Source organism: Sporothrix brasiliensis (assembly GCF_000820605.1).
Source record: "Sporothrix brasiliensis 5110 chromosome Unknown Cont20, whole genome shotgun sequence".
Taxonomy (NCBI): domain Eukaryota; kingdom Fungi; phylum Ascomycota; class Sordariomycetes; order Ophiostomatales; family Ophiostomataceae; genus Sporothrix; species Sporothrix brasiliensis.
The window spans coordinates 1484271-1503491 of record NW_024467139.1 but is presented as its reverse complement, the minus strand read 5'-3'; the positions used below and the strand labels follow the sequence as shown (position 1 = coordinate 1503491).

General features: G+C 56.5%; 6 protein-coding genes across 6 annotated transcripts; 4 read left to right on the top strand and 2 right to left on the bottom strand.

The window, feature by feature from the left end:
* Positions 1–3895: 3895 nt before the first annotated feature.
* Positions 3896–4894, top strand: SPBR_07594 (uncharacterized protein; the record flags this gene model as incomplete). Its single annotated transcript, XM_040765848.1, has 3 exons — positions 3896–3969; positions 4061–4699; positions 4810–4894. The coding sequence occupies 3 exons, from the start codon at positions 3896–3898 to the stop codon at positions 4892–4894; spliced, it is 798 nt and encodes a 265-aa protein (XP_040616396.1).
* Positions 4895–6239: 1345 nt separating this feature from the next.
* SPBR_07227 (uncharacterized protein) lies at positions 6240–7673 on the top strand (the record flags this gene model as incomplete). The annotated part of the gene is made up of 1 exon (XM_040765481.1): positions 6240–7673. One exon carries the CDS (start codon positions 6240–6242, stop codon positions 7671–7673), a length of 1434 nt encoding a protein of 477 aa, XP_040616395.1.
* Positions 7674–8498: 825 nt separating this feature from the next.
* SPBR_06985 (uncharacterized protein) lies at positions 8499–10281 on the top strand (the record flags this gene model as incomplete). The annotated part of the gene is made up of 2 exons (XM_040765240.1): positions 8499–9584; positions 9838–10281. 2 exons carry the CDS (start codon positions 8499–8501, stop codon positions 10279–10281), a joined length of 1530 nt encoding a protein of 509 aa, XP_040616394.1.
* A 567-nt stretch (positions 10282–10848) lies between these two features.
* SPBR_07378 (large subunit ribosomal protein L4e) lies at positions 10849–12088 on the top strand (the record flags this gene model as incomplete). The annotated part of the gene is made up of 2 exons (XM_040765632.1): positions 10849–11053; positions 11181–12088. The coding sequence occupies 2 exons, from the start codon at positions 10849–10851 to the stop codon at positions 12086–12088; spliced, it is 1113 nt and encodes a 370-aa protein (XP_040616393.1).
* A 1076-nt stretch (positions 12089–13164) lies between these two features.
* Positions 13165–15442, bottom strand: SPBR_06729 (aromatic amino acid aminotransferase; the record flags this gene model as incomplete). The annotated part of the gene is made up of 3 exons (XM_040764985.1): positions 13165–14347; positions 14419–15085; positions 15142–15442. 3 exons carry the CDS (start codon positions 15440–15442, stop codon positions 13165–13167), a joined length of 2151 nt encoding a protein of 716 aa, XP_040616392.1.
* A 1515-nt stretch (positions 15443–16957) lies between these two features.
* Positions 16958–18646, bottom strand: SPBR_07038 (flavin dependent oxidoreductase; the record flags this gene model as incomplete). Its single annotated transcript, XM_040765293.1, has 1 exon — positions 16958–18646. The coding sequence occupies one exon, from the start codon at positions 18644–18646 to the stop codon at positions 16958–16960; it is 1689 nt and encodes a 562-aa protein (XP_040616391.1).
* Positions 18647–19221: the final 575 nt, after the last annotated feature.

Sequence of the window (19221 nt, the reverse complement as noted above, 5' to 3'; positions counted from 1 at the left end):
CTTATGAGGCTCTGCAGGGCTGTGGGCCTTCTTTGACTATCAAGGCACTGCCGACTAGGATGAACCTCGACAGCTCAACAACAGCAAAGCCTAGGCAGGCTGACAGGCTGTCAATTTGACCCAGCCTTTCCCATCTATGCCACCTTGGAAGAGCCTCATCACCCCATGCACTCGACCGTCGCTCTTCAATCTCGTCTGACCATCAATAGCCTGGTACGCAAAGATTGTGTTCGGTGATGTTCTGCGACATCGGACTCGCCAGGGGCGTGGAGGGGACTGCTGCGCTCTACAAGCACATCATCATCTTCGGTCGACAGTGTATCTCCCTTGTTCGGCCAGCTGGTGTTGCCCCAGTCGACACCACCTGGTACTTTTCGCTCTCGTACTCGTCCTCGCTCTCGTCTTTTCTCTCTTGATATGGACTTCGGTGTCGAAATGGTGGCCGGTGTCCTCTTGGCTATGGCCACACGGTGCTTCGTCCGCAAAACTTGTGTGTGCCGTCTCTGTATGTCCAAGGTCACGTATAGCATACTGTGCCGCCTGTCATGCTAGTGACATGGTTCGATCCGTGACTGCTGCGATGACGGCCGTTGGCAGACTGAATGCAACAGCCGGCTCGCGTGCTATCCTGTAATGCCTCGATGGCCCTGTCGCCAGGCCCGCCGTGCACCGCCGGAAAGGGAATCAGGTGAGTCATTCTGGTGTGTCCAATATGCTCAGACATGCACAGTCTTACGATGCAGCTGGACGGCGTAAGAGTGTAACCTACCTGTGAAAGTATATCGAGTTAGCCTGGCACAAGAATTCACGTTTTTTGCACCTTACATAGTGCCACTTTTCACATTTTTCTCTCTGGGTTCCTCCATTCCGTTCATTGGGCGGTCTCTGCTGCTCATGTCGCAAGTGTTGTGTCTCGCGGTGCACAGCTCCTCACCGCCATTTGTAATTTCGGCATCTTGGTGTTTGTCGCCAAGATCCAAAGCTGTTGACCTGATAGCCATGGTGGCATGAGTTACTAACGAAGTAGCTATGCTCGCGTACCTTTTTTGTGTAGAGTTGTATACCTGCGAGAAGAAGACCCGTCATATCCGGGAACAAGCCGGCGCTCGTCAACAGGCGGTTGAGTGACCGGCAGCCCAAGTGACACTTGTATTTCTTATGGCCGTCGGTCAGCGTCCTGTGCTCCGTAGAGAAGACCGTGACTGATGTCGGACAGAGACATGGGGGAATGTCTCGCATCTGGAACGGCCGGACCCAAGAAACAGTCCGACATGTTCCAGAGAGTGTCAGCCAGAGATCGCAGCGCTATAATCGTGTCGACGAGAGAGGCAAAGCGCACACACTTTGGCGTCATGTCTCTCACGACTCTCATGAGGGGACAGAGTCTTTGAGGCAAGCGCAATACTCCTGCGACACGCACGAAGGAGAACCTATGCCCAAACTTGGGGATCGGAGACAAAACAAACGTCTGTGTCACGAGTGCAGAGGTAGAGTTCATTTACGCCGCCCGTGTGCTGGGCCAACCGTTGAGACAACTGTTCGGTTCCTTGGCAGATAGATTGGCGTTGTGATGGGCATGGAGGGAGTATGACAGCACAGGCAATGAGTTTGTAAATTGTTATAGGGCAACCAAGAAACAGGTGCAGTTAAGTGAACCGTAAAAATGCAATTTGGATGGGGGAATGGGCGACGTAGAATTCAGATTATCAACAAGATGCTCCCACGTGCAGTGTCCGGAGGGACGTTCCTTCCTCTGCACAAGAAGCAATTTTCAATAGGGGTCAGGCAGAAGTAAACGACCAAGAAAGACCAAAGACAGCAGGAATGCGAGAGGGTGCTGGTCGTACCTACTAGATCAGGGAAATATTCTTAGACTTGTGTAGGTCGGTCGTTCCTGCACCAAGGCCTCGACTTCGACGATACCGACGGCAGCAACGAGATAGAGGTTATACAGCAGGTGCTGTGCACGGCAGGCATGACCGACACAAGAACAGATCCCACCGCCACCACAACAGAGACGTCGTGCCCAAGTGTGACAAGCGGTTTTGCACAACCCAACAAGCAACAAAACACAACAATTTTGGTAGCCAAGACAAGACGCAGCCCCCCCCCCCCCCACCTGGGTGGCCAACAACAACCACACGCCGGAACCTTTGAATCGCTTGGCTTCTTTTGGACTTTCGCTCTTTGTCCTTCCCCTCTCATCGTCTGCTTTGGGCAGACATCAGGTGTTTTCGACACAAAAGGGCAGATGGGCGGTTGGGATCAAGGAAATTGGTCCAATACCAAATGCACTCGCCCCATCTATCATACATCCTCGATCTCCCGACTTGGGACGACAGATACATCCGGCATACGAAACGTCTCGCAAGCAAGTAAACAAGGCGATAGATGCCGACTGACATGGAGCAATTGGAGGCATAACCTGGACACTGCAATGAACTGTTTCGAGAAAAAACAAAAGAACCAAAACATACAAAGAGTCGGCAAGGGGACCAAAAGTCAACACGGAGGAATTACAGCATATAAGCTGGCTGCCACAGCCCAACCAGCGTTCTCTAGCGCCCCTGAACGGAACCTTGGGCTTTGTGGATTGCGTCTGTGCGGTGGCCAGGATCCATCTATCTTGGTCTCACATGCATGCACAGAGGGTCCGCTACTGTCGTGCTGTTTGCGCTCTCCACTTGGCCTGCGCTCGATCTCGACTTCTGCAAGACGACGTACGACATACACGACCGAGCCGACGTCCGATCTGGCAGCTTTCCAGCAGACGGCCAACACATTTTCACCTTGACCGACGGCTTTCCGCGCATGTATTATGAGCCAGCTGCGGTCAAATGTTCAGCTCGCTGCATGCCATACTACCTTGGTTTGAGGGTAGGACATTGTGTTATTTTGTTTACTCCGCCCTCTCGTCGCAGTCTCGCCTTGACTTGCAGAACCCCTCATTCAGCTCCCTCCCGGTCCCTGGGACCCTTGTTCCGTGCCTAGACACTTCTGCCGCATTCTCCTCGCCCTCTGCCCTTCTCGTCGCCCAAGCTGCCAAGTGGGTTGTGGCGGCCAGGCCGGCCCAACAGGCTGCAGCGAATCTCCAGACCTAACCTTGGCTGCATCCACCCAGCAAACCAGCAACGACAACAGGTAAGGCTGGCTTGGTGGTGGCCTGACACTGGCTGCCCTCTGCTGTCTGCCCCGAATAGCGACACTCTGATGCCGTGTTCGTGCTCGCCCTCATTTGTCCCCGTATTCTTACCTCCTCTTCCCCTCCATTGTCTCTCGCCGGCCTTCCTTCAATCACTACCTTTTGACATATTTCCAAAGCCTTTGAGGCCGTGTATCTTATCCAAAGCTTACCAAGTGGAGGCTCTGTTTCGTTTCTTGTTTCCTTTTGTTCACCTTATCCCTACTTGTTTCTTTCGTCCGATTTGTTCTTAGGAACAGCATTGATACTGCATCGCTTCCTTCTCCTCTCTAATCCTCTTCTGCTTTCTTCGCATCCTTTCTTTTTCTAACGAAGACACACATAGCCAACCTCAACATCCCCCTGGCCCGACCCAAACTCTGTTTACGATTCCGTTCGTTTCGTGTACTAAACAGCCTCGCTCTAGGGTGTGACTATCGTGGCATAGCGATTTTCGCCTCAGCACTAGACGAGGCCCGGCCTCCTTGCCAACACGATCCCGCTACGCTAGTTCGAGGCCCGGGGCGTTGAACCTGAGCTTGCCATGTTTACCAGTACTTTCGGACACTAAACAGGAAAACAAGCCCCAAAGCAAGGCCCGTTGTTTACTTCCCCTCACCACCGCGCCCATCGTCGCCGCGTCGCCGCGCAAAGGACAATGTCGATTTTGACAACCACTTGAACCGTGTGCGGAAATCCGAGACAATTTACAGCATGGCCGGCCGGTTTAGAGGCGACGAGCAATATCCTCCGCGGCCGGGAAATTATCACACCAACAGCTCACACTCGTGAGTCGTTCCCCGTTACCCCGCTATAAGAGATCGTTGCACACAAAGATCAGGCTGGCAATCTGACATGACAATCTTCCGGTCCATCTAGCATCGACGGCCGCTACCAGCGAATTCACGATCGCAACCATGAGCGTGCGCAATCCGAACATCCCCCACGAAACGAGCAAGGCCGTGTTCCCCGGGCGCTAAACTCTGCCTATACAAGGCGACGACACAACTCACTCAACGCGTTTGTCGAAGATGAGCGCGATGCATTGGCGAGAGAGCACAACCCAGCGTCGGCTGGCCTGTTGTCGGCGGGCGACGATGAACCGATACAACGCGGCGATGTCGACCAAATACCTATACTGATGGAAGTGGTCAACCCCGAGCGCCGCTTTGTTATCATTCCAAAAGCGCCGACTGTAGAACCGGAAGCCAAGGCGGCCGAGGGCAGTGGCCGGGGACATGGCTCGGTTGCTTCTAGTGTATCGAGCGTCTCGAGAAACTCCAAAACCTCTCAGGACTCAACCGGCTCCCCGTCTACAATCACAGCTACGGCCTCTACAATTACCTCCACAGAATCAACAATCACTCCAACAGGCTCGCCTTCCACACCTACTGGGCCGTCCAGTAGCTCGTACGGCGGTATCCGTACGCCCCCCGCCTCAAGCCGGCAGCCAGACAAGGTCTCTGAATACGAAGCAAACACCTGCCGCAAGTTCACCGTGCCGCGCATCGATTCCGAGTCGGCTTCATCTGGCTCAACAGCAACGGAGCCCTCTAAAATTCGAAGCGGTAAAGACGGCGTGACTGCCACTGCACGCCAGCGTCGTCCTTCTCTTAGTACCGCAGCAGGCCTTACGGCAGCGGCGGCAGCGGCGGCAGCGGCAGCGGCGGTGGCAGCGGCCACCACGGCGACATCATCAAAAGCAAAGCCTGAAATCAAGAGACGAAAGAGTCGCCTCGACTTGCCGCGTATTGACACCGACATGCAGCATGACAATAGAGCCCATAGCACAAACTCTGGTCGGCCGAGATCCCCAACGCCGTCTGAATACAAAACACGAGATCGGCACAATGATAGTCGTGATAGCCGCGATCGCTTGGGCGATAGAAATGGCCACCGGGACAACGATTTCTTATCGCCAACATTCATCAAGCACACGACCAACGGCCGGGACCGTGCCTACTTTGACCAAGGCAGCCACGGTCATAACTCTAACGGCGAGTCTGACAGTGGGCGGGCCCGTTCCGGTGACGCCCTCTCGTCTCACAGTGACTGGAGGTCTCATGACCGTGACGAGCGCAGCTCAATTTCGGATTCGAGCATAAAGCGCCGGTCTACGTCATTCTCAGAGACAGGCAGATTATCGCGGAAGCCTTCTTACAAGCGGATCTCTCGCGACGAAGGGGCCGACTCTCGTGCCGGACGCAAATCGCCTTCTCCGCCACCGAAATCCCGTACTCCTACGTCACCGCAGCCACGGACTGACAAACGGCCGTCTTCTCCATCACGGAATCGTGAACGTGAACGTGACCGCGAGAGAGACCGGGACAGAGAGCGCGAACGCGATTGGGAGAAAAATCGTGTCAAAGAGCGTGACCGTGAACGTGACCGAGAGCGAGAGCGGGAGCGAGAGAGGGAGAAGGAGAGAGATAAAGACAGAGAAAGGGAAAAGGAACGGGATCGGCGACTTCAAGAACAAGATCGGGACCGCCAAAAGCCACTGCGGCGCGACTCGATTCCAATTAAACGCCGAGATTCGATAATCCGTCCAGGTGACGGCTTCTCCTCCGACGAACGATCCAAAAGGAGCTCTGCCAATACACCTCTACGGCGCCAAAACAGCGAGCGCCGTCGGCCTCCGCCACCGCTGCACAAAGACGATGAGTCCGTGGTCAGCAAAGCCTCCAGCAACCCGAATCCTCGGCGCACGTCTACCATCAATGACCCCGGTATTAATGACCGCTATCGCTCGGCAAACTCGACCCCGCTTGCTACACCAAAACAATCAGGGGGCCATTTCCCATTCATGACCGGTTCTCCACCAAAGCAATTGTTTGAGGCGACCAGACCGGTGTCTCCGAGGCGGAGAGACGACCGTAGACCAGGCTCTTCATCATCTCCGTCGTCGTCCCCAGAAAGCCGGTCGAGGAACCCGCACGACGGCGATCGGCCAAGAGGTCCTCGCCCTCGTGCTACCCAGCATCCAAATGTAGTGCACAACCCTGCCACTGCGTCTATGCCGAACCTACAGTCTACACCCAGAGCGTCGACCCTCCCAATGCCCATCCCTATTCCCATTCCCATCCCTGTGTCGTCACCGGGTCGTGCGGACTCTCTTCGCGACAACGATGCACCTGCTCGTCAGGAACGAGAGCGATCACCAGTTGACTCGCTGCGCTCCTCCCGCATTTCTTTGAATTCCAATCCATTGCCACCAAGATCATCTGGTGTTTTTGGGCATGGTCCCAATTCCTCACCGTCGTACCGCCAGCCTGCTTTTTTTATCAATATTCCGAGCACGGCGGCAGATGACGAGATCGCCGTCGACGTGCAAATTGTGACAGGAGGTGGTCCTCGGGAATGGTACCCGGAGCGGCCGCCTGCGGCAACAAGACAGGGCGCTGAGCGACCGCCAGCGGACCGAGCTGAAAAGCCGCTTGTGCCTCTCTATAAGCGTTATGCCGAAGATGTCTACTATGGCCGGGTTGCGGGATTGCCAGAGTGTCCGAGAATCCAGTTCAGCACCAAGTATCGCGACTGGCGCACTTTGACGCCATACAAGGATTTCCTCATCTGCCCGACTTGCTACGATGCTGGGTTTGCACGGACTCAGTGGCGGAACGAGTTTGTGCCGGTGACTGGTATTGATCCGAAGCTGAAGACGAACTGCATCTACGGCGCCATGCCATGGTACCAGGTTGCCTTCTTCTTCGTGCGGGCCTTCCAGATGCCCACGCTGAGTCTTTTGCGGACCATGTTCAACCGAGATGAGGAATTGCGGCTTCCATGCCCGGGTCCCAGACGCATTGCTGGCCGCTGGTTCACTGTCCAGGATCCTCTAGATGGGCGCCCGGTGAGCAAATTCACGACCTGCGAGCAGTGCGCAACAGCCATCACGGTCCTTTTCCCACGACTCAAGAGTCTCTTGCAGGACAACAATCCAACGCCTCACGACACGACCAACGTTTGCTCGCTGTACTACGAGCCAGAGCGAAAGCGGCTTTGGAAGTTCATTGATGTGCTAGAGTCGACCAACAATGCAAGCATGGTGAACAATGCACCCGTGGATGTGAATGAGTTTATCAACAAGATTTTGGACATCACCCACTACGAAGAGTGCAAGCGCGACATCCCGGTGCGCCAGCGCAAGTGGTACTGGATGCGGACGATGCCGGACTTTGTGGTCTGCCAAGAGTGCTTCGACGAGGTTGTATACCCCGTGGTCACGACGTACCGCGGTGTGGCGGGCGATTTTTACAAGGAGCCCAAGGAGCTGGATATTGCGGCATGCCACCTCTATTCGCAGCGCATGCGAGACATTTTCAAGCGGGCTTGCCAGAACAATGACAAGGAGTATCTTGCAAAGAAGCTAGAGGAGCGGGCCGACGTGGCGGCGGACATCACCGCGCGCATTCAACGGCTCCCAAAGGCGTCCTCAGCAGACGACGTTGAACAAATGAAGCTCATGGCGGAGTGGAAGAAGTGGGAGTAAACCGGCAACGAGACAAATGTATGATGACAGCGGTCATGCCTATACATATGATAGAGCATTCCATGATAGATGACGCCTTGGACATTGGGCATTGGACAAGGAGAATGGGATCCTGGAAGGGCATTGGAAACCGGGCCCGGGACTAGAATTTATGGGCGAAATAAATATACACATCGGACAACTGTATACCAAACTGCCGATGGGCACATAATAGAAGCATTTGCAGCTCAGCACGTGTCGTCCCCAATATTGCCCAGACATTGCCATTTTGCCATCCATCTGCTCCGTTTATGAAGACGGCAAGGGGACGCAGGCCCTCCGCAGCATATCAGCCGGGAGCTGAACAAGGCAAGCTGGGGGGTTGTATGCATTTCAAAATTGCTATTCAGCTGAGTTAATCCTCTGTTTAATTTATTTTGCCTTTTATTCCTCTCGCTCAAGCAGCTCTCTTTTGCATTTATATTATTTTCCGCGTTTCGAACGCCTCTCGAAAATTATGCCACCAATAAACAAGCACCGTCTTTTACTCCTGGAGAATCGGCACACGGATGCTGCCACGAATGATCAGCATATGTTCGCTACCACCTTCATTTGCCGGTGGATCCAGCCCGGCACCCTCAGAGTACCAATGGCCCGGCAGTATGACAATATAGAAGTGGACAGCAACGGACCCCTAGGTCAAGAGTTTCTGCGACGGCCGCCCGTGACCATAACTACGTAGAGATTGTCAGAAGTGCCTGCAGCGTAAACCTACGACACCATCGCCGGCCGTCTACGAGACCACTTACAGCATATGGTTGTTTTGTTACCACCTATCGCGGTACGATGCAAATCTCAACAATTCTCGCAGTTCTTGCGGGCACGGCGCCTGTGCTGGCTGCAATCTACCGCGAGGGAAACACCTGCACAGTGACGCCACAAGGGGCAGCGACAATTAAACGGCGATCGCCCGCACCAGAGCCAGCCGCAGCGCCGGGGCCACAGCCAGAACCGGTCTCTGACTATATTCCCGAGCAAAATATAGCCCATGAACAGTATCCGACCGACCGCACCGATGCGCCGACGCCCACGTCCGTCATCTACAACGAGGTGTATCCGCGTCCGGAGCCGGGCAGCGACGGCGCGCGTCGATACGACCGCAAAGCGGCGGCAGTTTCCGAGTCGATAGCAGCGGCACGACAGGCATCGGCGTCGGCGTCGGCGGCTGCCGCCAAGGCGCTTGCTTCGGCCAAAGCGAAAGGCTTCGCGGGTCATGGCAGCCGGGGTCCGCTGAATGCACGCGACACAGACACCCTGGCGAGCACGGAAGGCACCGGGGAGCGTGCCACATTCGATGCCGCGGCGCCCGACGATACGCCGCAGATTTTGGCCGCGTTCAAGCAGTGCGGCCACGACGGGCGCATTGTGTTCTCCGAGGGCACGTACAACATCCGGCAGGTCATGAACACGACCGACCTGCGCAACTGTGACATTGACATCCTCGGCACGTTTGTGTGGAGCGGCGACAACATCCCGTACTGGCTAACGCACAGCTACTCGGTGACCTATGCGGGACGGTCGACGGCGTGGTTGCTGGGCGGGACGAACGTGTCGATGCGCGGGTACGGCAAGGCGCTCTTCAACGGCAACGGGCAGACCTGGATCGACCAGAACCACGGGCAGAGCAACCAGAACGGGCGGCCCATCAGCCTGACAATCTGGCACGGCACCAACATTTTCATCGATGGCATCACATGGCGCATGTCGCAGTTCTGGCACACGTTTGTGGCGCACAGCCAGAATGTGACGATGACGAACCTGGACATGGACACGCACAGCAGCAACTCGAATTCGGCGGTGAACACGGACGGCACGGACACCTGGAATTCGTGCGATGTTGTGATTTCGAACTGGACGGTGAAATGCGGAGACGTAGGTTGTGGCCACGGTTCTTTTCATTCTTTCATTCCTCCCGCGTCCTGTACTCTGGACTCGTACCGGGAAAGACTGCTGACAGAGCATAGGACTGCATCTCCGTCAAGGGCAACAGCACCAATGTGCACGTAAGCAACGTTGTTTGTTGTACGTCGAATTCCCATGCTTTGCATCGTTCGCCAGGCGCCGCTGACCTCTAGACGAATCCGGCTGCGCGTGCATCGGCTCGATCGGGTCCAACAGCGGCCAGCCCGACTACGTCGAGAACGTTCTCTTTGAGAACATTACCTGCCACCACTCGTCCAACGCCGCCTGGATCAAGACGTACCCAGGCACGGGCCATGTGCGGAATGTCACCTTCAAGGACATTGTCGTCGACAACGTCGACCAGCCCATCTATGTCACGCCCTGCATCTACTCGGGCAACGGCTGCGACAGCTCTCGCCTGACGATTTCGGACGTCACCTGGAAGAACGTCACCGGCACAAGCCGATACAACGTCGCCGTCGGCATCCACTGCTCGTCAGGGGCACCCTGCACGGGCTTTCATTTCGAAGACATCGACATCAAGCCCGTCGCGGGCGGCACTGCTAAAGTGCTGTGTTCCAACATCAAGAACCAGGCGACCTCGGGGTTGACGTGCACTGAGACGTGTCCGGCCAATTGGCCGCAGCAGTTGAGGGGAAACCGATAGCCTGGGAGATGACGGGCAACGACGGGTGAGAATGAAGGATATGCTGGCGGTGTTGGTAAAGACGTAGTGTTGTGTTTACTTAGCTGTGAGAATAGACGAGAAGTAAAGCCGAAGGGTTAGCGGCACGAGCTGCACTTGCCAATTCCGTTAAGTGGAACCAGCTTTGTACTTCGGACCGGCTCATGGTTAACCCGAATAACCCTGCGTCACGTGCAACAGCTACCGACCTTTTTCGACTTAGCGTCCTTTCCTCCCCAATGGGCGGTGTTAGGGCTCCACCGCACGAAAAACCCACCCGAACAGCACAACGTGCCCTGTGGCTGCTGCTTTGGCTTTTTGCAAGTGCGGGACGCCGCCAATTGCCCAAAATTTGCGGAAGATTGTGGGTCCCCTCCAAAATTTTGTTAGCAGCCAGCGGATTGCTACAATTTTTTTGGGACTGCACGTTTTGGCACTATTGAGTCTGTCGCTTTTCCCTTGCCTCTCTTCTTCCCTCGACATTCCCCCCCATCACGACACATCGACGACATCGACAGCCGCCGACGACGACGACCACATACCGAGACAATGTCTTCCCGCCCGACCGTCACCATCCAGGGCGCTGATGGCAAGCCCACCAGCGCCACCCACCCCATCCCGGCCGTCTTCCTGAGCCCGATCCGTCCGGATATTGTTCAGCAGGTGCACACCGGCATGGCCAAGAACAAGCGCCAGCCGTACTCCGTCAGCGAGAAGGCCGGTCACCAGACCTCCGCCGAATCTTGGGGCACTGGTTAGTGAATCCGCAGAGAGAGAGAGAGAGAGAGGACGGGGAACAAACGCGAGATCAAACGAAAAAAGACGAGATTCGACTGGCCAAGACGGATGAAACGACAACAGAACACTAACATATGCTCCAGGTCGCGCTGTTGCCCGTATTCCCCGTGTCTCCGGTGGCGGTACCCACCGTGCCGGCCAGGCTGCTTTCGGTAACATGTGCCGTTCCGGCCGCATGTTCGCGCCCACCAAGGTCTGGCGCAAGTGGCACGTCAAGGTCAACCAGGGCCAGAAGCGCTTCGCCACTGCCTCTGCCGTTGCCGCCTCGGCTGTTGCCCCCCTGCTGCTCGCCCGCGGCCACAAGATCTCCTCCGTCCCCGAGGTGCCCCTGGTCGTCGACTCCAAGGCGTTTGCCTCGACCTCCAAGACTGCCAATGCCGTTGCCCTGCTGAAGGCTGCCGGTGCCGGTGCCGATGTCGAGAAGGTCCGGCTCAGCAAGAAGCTGCGTGCCGGCAAGGGCAAGCTCCGTGGCCGCCGCTACCGCCAGCGCCGCGGTCCCCTCGTCATCTACGACCCCGAGGTTGACGGCAAGGACCTGGCCAAGGGCTTCCGCAACATTGCCGGTGTCGAGACCTCGTCTGTCTTCGCCCTGAACCTGCTCCAGCTCGCCCCCGGTGGCCACCTCGGCCGCTTCGTCGTCTGGACCTCGGCCGCGTTCGCTGCTCTCGACAAGATCTACGGCTCCACCACCGAGGCGTCGGCCCTGAAGAAGGACTTTTTGCTGCCCTCCAACCTGGTTGCCCAGGCCGACCTGACCCGCCTGATCAACAGCTCGGAAATCCAGAGCGTTCTGCGCGCCCCCAAGGGCGATGCCCAGACCAAGCGCGGCAACGTGCTGAAGAAGAACCCCCTGCGCAACAAGCAGGTCATGCTGCGTCTGAACCCCTACGCCGCCACCTTCATCAAGGACAAGGTCGGCCAGCAGAAGCTGAACACGGAGAAGCCCGTCACGGTCCCTGGCAAGTTCAAGACTCTGCTGAACGAGGCATAAGCGTGTGTCAGTGCGGGGAGTATGAGTATGAGGATTTTGGGTGGCCGGTTGAATCGGTCGGAAATCAAACTTGTATTTCGGGATTCGGTGATGGTTTCTTGTTTTTATTTGTTGCAAACTACGAAAAAAAACGAGTCTGCGCGGTCGACAGCGGAAGGTATACCAACACAAAGCCCCGTTGGAGATGACTGCACCCCAAAAAATACTAAAACTTGGGAAACTACCAAATACTCGCTGGCTGTGATATGTATGTTGAAAGTGAGTGCTTTTGACGATGCTCGCTAATGTTCTAAATTCTAATATGTGTCTTCTCACCCATCGCTCTTACCGTAAGTGTGTGTCTCGTCCCCGGGAACGGCAAGACTGTTTAAGTGAAAGTTGAGCTGCCTCGCGTCCTGCATATTCTCTGCCACACTACAGCAGGTCGCTATTACTGCGCATCATGGGATAATTCTGCCCTCATGTTGCTACAGTTGTGACTTCTCACATGTGTCTGTCTCCTTTGTCGAAACCAAGCTCCGAGTGGCCCAGTTCTTACATACTGAGCTTGTCTCTCCCCGAGTATTGTAGATCGTGGCGCTTTCTCGATTCAGCGACTCTGTCGTGTCCTTTCCCACTGGCACGTAAACACTATTGGGAACAAAAGCAAAAAAAAAGGGGCACACGTAAGCCTACAAACTCCAACACCATGTTGCCAAGGAAGAGATGGGCGATATGGAATCATGTGCGAGGTATGTGGGCCGTCAGACGTTCAGGGGGCCACGAGGGATTGCCATATCGACCTCACGAGTGGACCAGTCGTTTTTCGTTATTGTTTATTCTACTTTCCTCTACATCGCTCCCTCGTCAATGGCACGCCGACTTCAACCTCTTACAAAAGGCTTCCACAGTGGGAAGCAGCAAAGAAGCGACAGTTTGGTTCACATCAAGCGTCAGAGTCATGCAACTATTGCAAGGGTAATTTTAAGCGAGAAACGACCAACAATATCCAAGAAGATGGCTACGCCACGAAATCAAACCATCATAAATCCAAAACAGCATCCGGTCGTCAAAATCGTTGTTTGTCCACACTTCGTCTAACAACCCATCCACACGCCCAGGTTACCCAGGTCTCCATTCTCGCTAGCCTCTGCGGCATCGGCCATGGCCGCCGGTGAGCTGTTGAGGATGTCCTCAAAGTCTTGCGCCTTCTTGATCTTCCAGAACTTGTGGATGGCCGTCACAAGACGCTTTGAGCTCTCGATCAAATTTGCGTCGCTCTCGGCCGCGAAGCACAGCCGGTAGTAGGCCCAGCCACGTTCGGCCCGCACGCTGTCGTCGGCGCTGAACATGGTGCCCGGGCTAATGAGCACCAGGTGCGGCTTGCTACTCAGGAAGAACATGAGCGCCATCGAAAACAGCGGGCCGTCAATGACGTCGCCGGGGACGCCGTTGGCCCGCGGAGCCTGCCACAGCGGGTGCACCTCAAAGTGCAGGCGGATCCACACAAACATGCCGCCGCGCGGCCAGTCGTACGAGTACAGCTGTGTCTTGGTGATGACGCCCCAGTCTGCGTCGGAGGACCGCACGGGTGTGCCCTGCTTGAGCTGGAACGAACCCTCGTCGAGGATCGTGCACATGCGGTTCATGCGACGCTCGTACTCGCCGCGCAAGCCCTCGAGCCACCGGACCCAGCCGCCCACCTGCCAGCCAGAGAAGGTCGGATCGCTTTTGCTCTTCTTTCTCACGGCCATCTCAGTCGCCGACGGCGATGCAGAGGAAGGGGAAGAGGCGGAGGCGGAGAAGGACGACGCGCCCGAACTGGGCAGCGGCCCCATGACAAGCTCCGAGATGAGTGACTGCACAAAGCCCGACGGCTGCGCGGTGCCCGTCTCGGCAATGCGCGTGAAGCGTTCGATGAAAGCGGGCTGGGCCGTGATCCAGCCCAGGCGGCAGCCTGGCGCAACCGTCTTGGAGAAGGTGTCTAGGCGCACAACACGGCCGTCGACGTCAACGGCAAGAAACGACGGCACAAGCGAGTCGAGGAACGCAAAACCCGTCGAACGCTGACCAGCCGCCTCGTCGATGGTGGGCGGCACAACGGGCGACTTGGGTGTGGGCAGGTTGCGCGAAGCGGCTTCGTTGACCGCCGCCGATGGATACTGCAGGTACCAGTACGGATCGTCCTCGGCAATGATGACGTCGTAGTGGCTGCAGATCTCATAGAGCTGCTTCCGGCGCTCCAGGCTGAGCACAATGCCGGTCGGGTTGTGGCCCATCCTAACGAGTGTTAGGGCTTGCAGTGAACACATATACAAACACAAAAGCACGAGAAAAACGGGGCTACTCACGTCACAGTGTACATGATGTGCGGCCGGCGACCCCTGGTCTCGTCCCAGTTCGCGAGCACATCCTCCAGGCCGCCAGGGCCGTATGGGACCATGCCCTCGGCGTCTGCCTCGACGGTCACGACCTGCAGGCCCTTGGGTGCGATCTGGCTCAGCACGTTGCCATAGACGAAGCCCTCGCACAGCAGACCCGGTCGCGTGCTAATGTCGTCGCGGACGGGGTTCCAGTTGTCGACAAACAGCTCGAGCGTCTTGGACAGGCCGTCCGTGGAGCCGACGGTCAGCACAACGTCCACGCCGCCCTCGTACGGCACATTCGGGTGCAGGTACTCGCGCGCAAAGTTGCGAATCCAGCTTAGAAGCGGCGGGTAGCCGTCGGAACCGCCGTACTGCAGTGCAGTAGCAAGATCAATCTTCTCCGTCGGCAAAACGCCGCCGGGTGATATCTTGGGTACGACGAGGCGCTCAGGCGCTGCGCGGTCCGACGGGGCGGACGATGCCTGTGAAGCCACATTGACGGCAGCGACGCCGTCGGTCACGAGGACAAGGTCCTCGTCGCCCTCGTTGTCGTCCGCGGTGCCCTGTTTGTTGGGCGATGGCGTCCAGCGCACCGGCTTGGCAATCTTGGCCTCGAGCGTGTCATAAGGAAAGTACTGGACATTGGGCAGGCCTGAGAAAGCAGATTGTCACAAGTCAGCGGCAGCCGGGGAAGACCAGAGGAATCACCAAACGAATGGACGGATGGACGGGAAATGGGGAGGGAGGACTTGCCGCCAGCAAGATTAGCAATGTTTGGGATCTGGAAGAACCTATAGTACTCCTTCATCTTGCTTGCTACGCGCAGGTTCGTGGCTTCGGAATACAGGTGGGACAGGTCGCGTGGCGGCGGCTTGCGGCCGTCGGGGGCGCCGTCAAACGAGCATTCCGAGCTGGAGCCAGCGTCCGATACGTCTGTGGCGTGGTCCGGCGAAGCCGCTGAGCCTGCGGTCTGAGACCCGATCAGGGCGTCAAGGTGGAAAGAGTCCATACTGGGCAAGTCGACGATCCGACGCTGAGGCGCGACTGTTGCCTCTCCGAGCGAGATGAGATGGTGGATGGCGAGACGAAAGGGAACAACAAGTGAATTGTGAATGATGAAAGGTAACAAGTCGGAGCCAAAGGCTGAGAGGTAGGTACGAGTCCCAACAAGTGTGTGCGTAGTTGGCCAGGTGGGAGACGGAGGGCCCAGAAAGCAGGATGCCGCTCCCTTGTTCCTTCCGATCGAGCGTCCGGGCTGCAAGCGAGCGTAGGCGATAAGAAGTGGCACGCGAGGCAGGAACGGTGGTCAACGGGCTAAGTCTGTAGAGACCTAGGCCTAAACAAGAGCTAATATTATATTATAAATCAACACCAAGCAAAGCTTGGCAAACGACCGTCACGAACCACAGCGCCGTCTCGAAAACAACGGACGGGACGTGGAACAGCTGTGAAGGAGATAGCCAAGTTTACGGGTACTGGAGTACGTATACGAATTACAAGCAGGTGGGTTGCTCCTGCCTCCTTATGGTGAACCGGCGGACAGGTGCGGTGGTGAACGAGGCAGGAGCACCGTGCATATTTCGAGCCACACCAACCCAGAAGAGCCCCCACCCCGGGGTCGGTCGTGTCAAAAACCGCAGGCACGCCCTTTGTCAGGGCTCTGTCTTTGCTCCGAGGCCGCGCGGTTCGTGCTTGCCGTTTTCCCTGTAGGAATTGTGTGGGGGCGGCTGGTGGCACTTTCCTTCGGGGATTGCTCTTCAGGCCTTTTCCTATTTTGATGATTTCGGGCTGGCGTCTGGTTCGTTTAGTAAACTGTCCGGAGGGTGCATTTCCAGGTTACAGTGGTATTAGGGCGACGCTTGCGACTACTGGAATCGACCGTCCAGGTAAGACGGTTGCTGCTGGGCAGCTATTTACACAGCGCGTTGCAAAAACAAGACCCCATCGTCGCAAAAGACGACAGAATGCACTGGGAAAACGCAAATGTGGAAGGAGCCAATGAAAGCTGGCAAACACTGGCGGGCAATGGGCAAAGTGTTGCGCGAGGTGGCGCCTTCCGCACGCTTTCGAATCCAACAGCTGAGTCCGACCTTCCCGTTTGTGCCTGGCGTACCTGGGGAAGGTGCGCCCGTTACTATCAAACGCTATCCGTCCAATAGCCGCTTCGCACGCTGAGCTTCACTTTGTATGTCTTTTCGGCGTCCGAGGCCGATCGGCTCAGTATCGGTGCAGCGGACGTGACTCGCCGGACCGGGCACTTACACTGGGTGATCTGCAGCGGATTTGCCTCGTCTGTACTCTTTACAATGCATGTCTCATTTAGTCTCACCAATCGCCATAGGCATGTAAATAAGCGAGATAGGGTTAAAAGAAAAAGAAGAAGAAAAAAGATACAAAATCAAACGACATCCAGAGGATCCTGTCTTTTAAAAGTCAGACTTCGGGACGGGGACAGTGAACTGGCTCAAAATTCAAAATTAAGTATCTAGCTTCAGGTGCTCTGTATTCTCTTTCATTGCCCTTCTCACGCACCGCTCACAGCCACGGCGGCTACAGGTGCAGTCACGTTGATTGCCGCCGTCGGCACGTCCTTTGCGACGGCTGCCACGAGTGTATTGTCCTTTGCAATGCTGGTGGCAGCAGCCGCGGCCGCGGCTGCAGCTTCAGCTTCAGCTTCAGCTTGCTTCTCCTTCCAATCTTCCTCGTAGACGTACCCAAGCTCTTGCAACGACGTCGCCTTTTGGCCGCCCTCTTCAAATTTGACCTTCCCAAACAACGTGATCGCCCGCATCCAGACAAGGCGGTCGTCCCAGTGCGGTGGCTCTTTACCCGCACGCGCTGTGGCACTCTGCGGGCCGTGCATGATGCGCTCGTAGCATGCGTTGACGTAGACGCCGTCGTCGTTGTGCTTCCACTTGTGGAACGTCGGCCCACGCACCTTTCCGGCCTCGCGCTCCCACTCGTTCATCTCCTCGGTGGTCGGCAGGTCCAGCGTGTTTGCCCACACGCGCGACACGACAGCGGCCTGGGCCTGCGTCAGCGAGTACGGCACGACCATCATTGGCAGGCACAAAAAGGCCAGCGTAGGGTGGTCAATGTGGAACATGTCGTCGTACAGCCGGTGGATGCGACGACCATTGGACAGCATTGCACCCAGCCCGCTGACCGTGTCCTGCGCTTCCGCCTCCGTCGGTTTGGCCTGCTGCAAGAAGGGCAGCGAAAAGAGGTAGCCCGTGCCGAAGATGACGGCGTCAATGTCGCGCAGGACACGGCCATCGGCCAAGCGCACGCCGCGCTCTTCCACAAGGAACTCCTGGATCGGAGGCACTTCCTCGGCCCCCGTGAGCTTCTTGAACTGGTCGGAGATCACGGGCGTCCTCACGGACATGTACAGTTCTTTGGTGACAGTCTTGATCTGGGTCGAAATGTCGAGCCCCGACGCCGAGCTGCCGACCACAATGACCTTTTTGCCGCGGAACGGCGCCGGGTTGCGGTATCGCTTGGAGTGCGTGAGCGTACCTGGGTAGGCCTCGTCAAACGCCTCGATGTTAGCAATGGCCGGGACATACGTGATATCGTAGTGACCTTGCGCCACGAGCACGGCGTCGAATGTCTCAACAGTGGGAGTACCACTGCGCGTGTCGGACGAGTGAATCTCCCAGCTGTCTACAGAGTCGTCGGTCGCCCTGTTGGTCGCCCCGTTGGTCCCAATTCTCTGCCAATTTCTCGGTCGCCGCAGAAGGCGCACGTTGTCCACCTTTGTGTTGAACCGAATCAAATGCCGTACGTCCTGGGAGTAGCTGATAAGATACTCGGCAATCGTCCTCCTGTGCGGGAAGATGGGAAGAGGTTCGCCGGGGTGCTTGGCCTCGTGCACGTCGCGGATGGCCATGTCCGTGAAACCCATCAAATGATGCGGGATGTTCACATAAAGCTCATCGTATGTGGCCGTCGAAAACTCCGGTGCGCCTGTCTTGCCGTCCCCTGGCTGCAGAGGCGCATCGGGCCGGAAGTATGGCGATTCCTGCGGGATGTGTTCCTGGTCCGTTGGCCGCGAGCTGTAATTCCATATTCCGCCCACTTCGGACCGCTGCTCGTACACCACAACACGGTCGTATACGCCTTGTTCTTGGATGTATCGGGCCGCTGTCAGGCCGCTTGACCCGGCGCCGATAATGGCCACGCTACGGACAGCAAATCTGGGAGTCGTCATATCTTTTGTCGAGTGATGGAAGAATATATGCACATTAAAAGAAACCAAAGAAAATAAATATAAAAAAAGGAGAGAAAAAGAAGAGAAAAAAATCGTTCTTGGAACAAAAGCAGGCCGCAAAAAATCCAAAATTAACCCAGAACATAAAATGGAGGAAACGCAGTATTCCAAAGCATCAAAACAATGCAGAAATTGATTCCATAGGCCATTCATTCCCCAAATGCAATATGTACCGCGATCGCCTTCTACCCGTCTTTCACGCAGCTCGCGGAAGCCCCCTCCCTCGCCCTGGAGTAGTCTCGGCAAGCATCGCCAGGCGTCGATTGCGCAACAGCACTTGCATGTTGCGAACGGAAGCCTGGCGCGCCGGGCTGTGTGGAAGTGGTGGGAATAATCGTCGACAAGGGTGTTGGTGTCGATGATGTGATTTCACGCCCCTAGCTGCCGAGTGCCAGGTCGCTGGGCTGTTTTCTGCCGCAAGGGTCGCACTTCCCTCTCACCGCCTTCTTCTTTCGGTCGCACCTGCCGGAGCGCGACAACCAAGCTTGCTCTTGCCTGTGACAAGTTCACGAAGA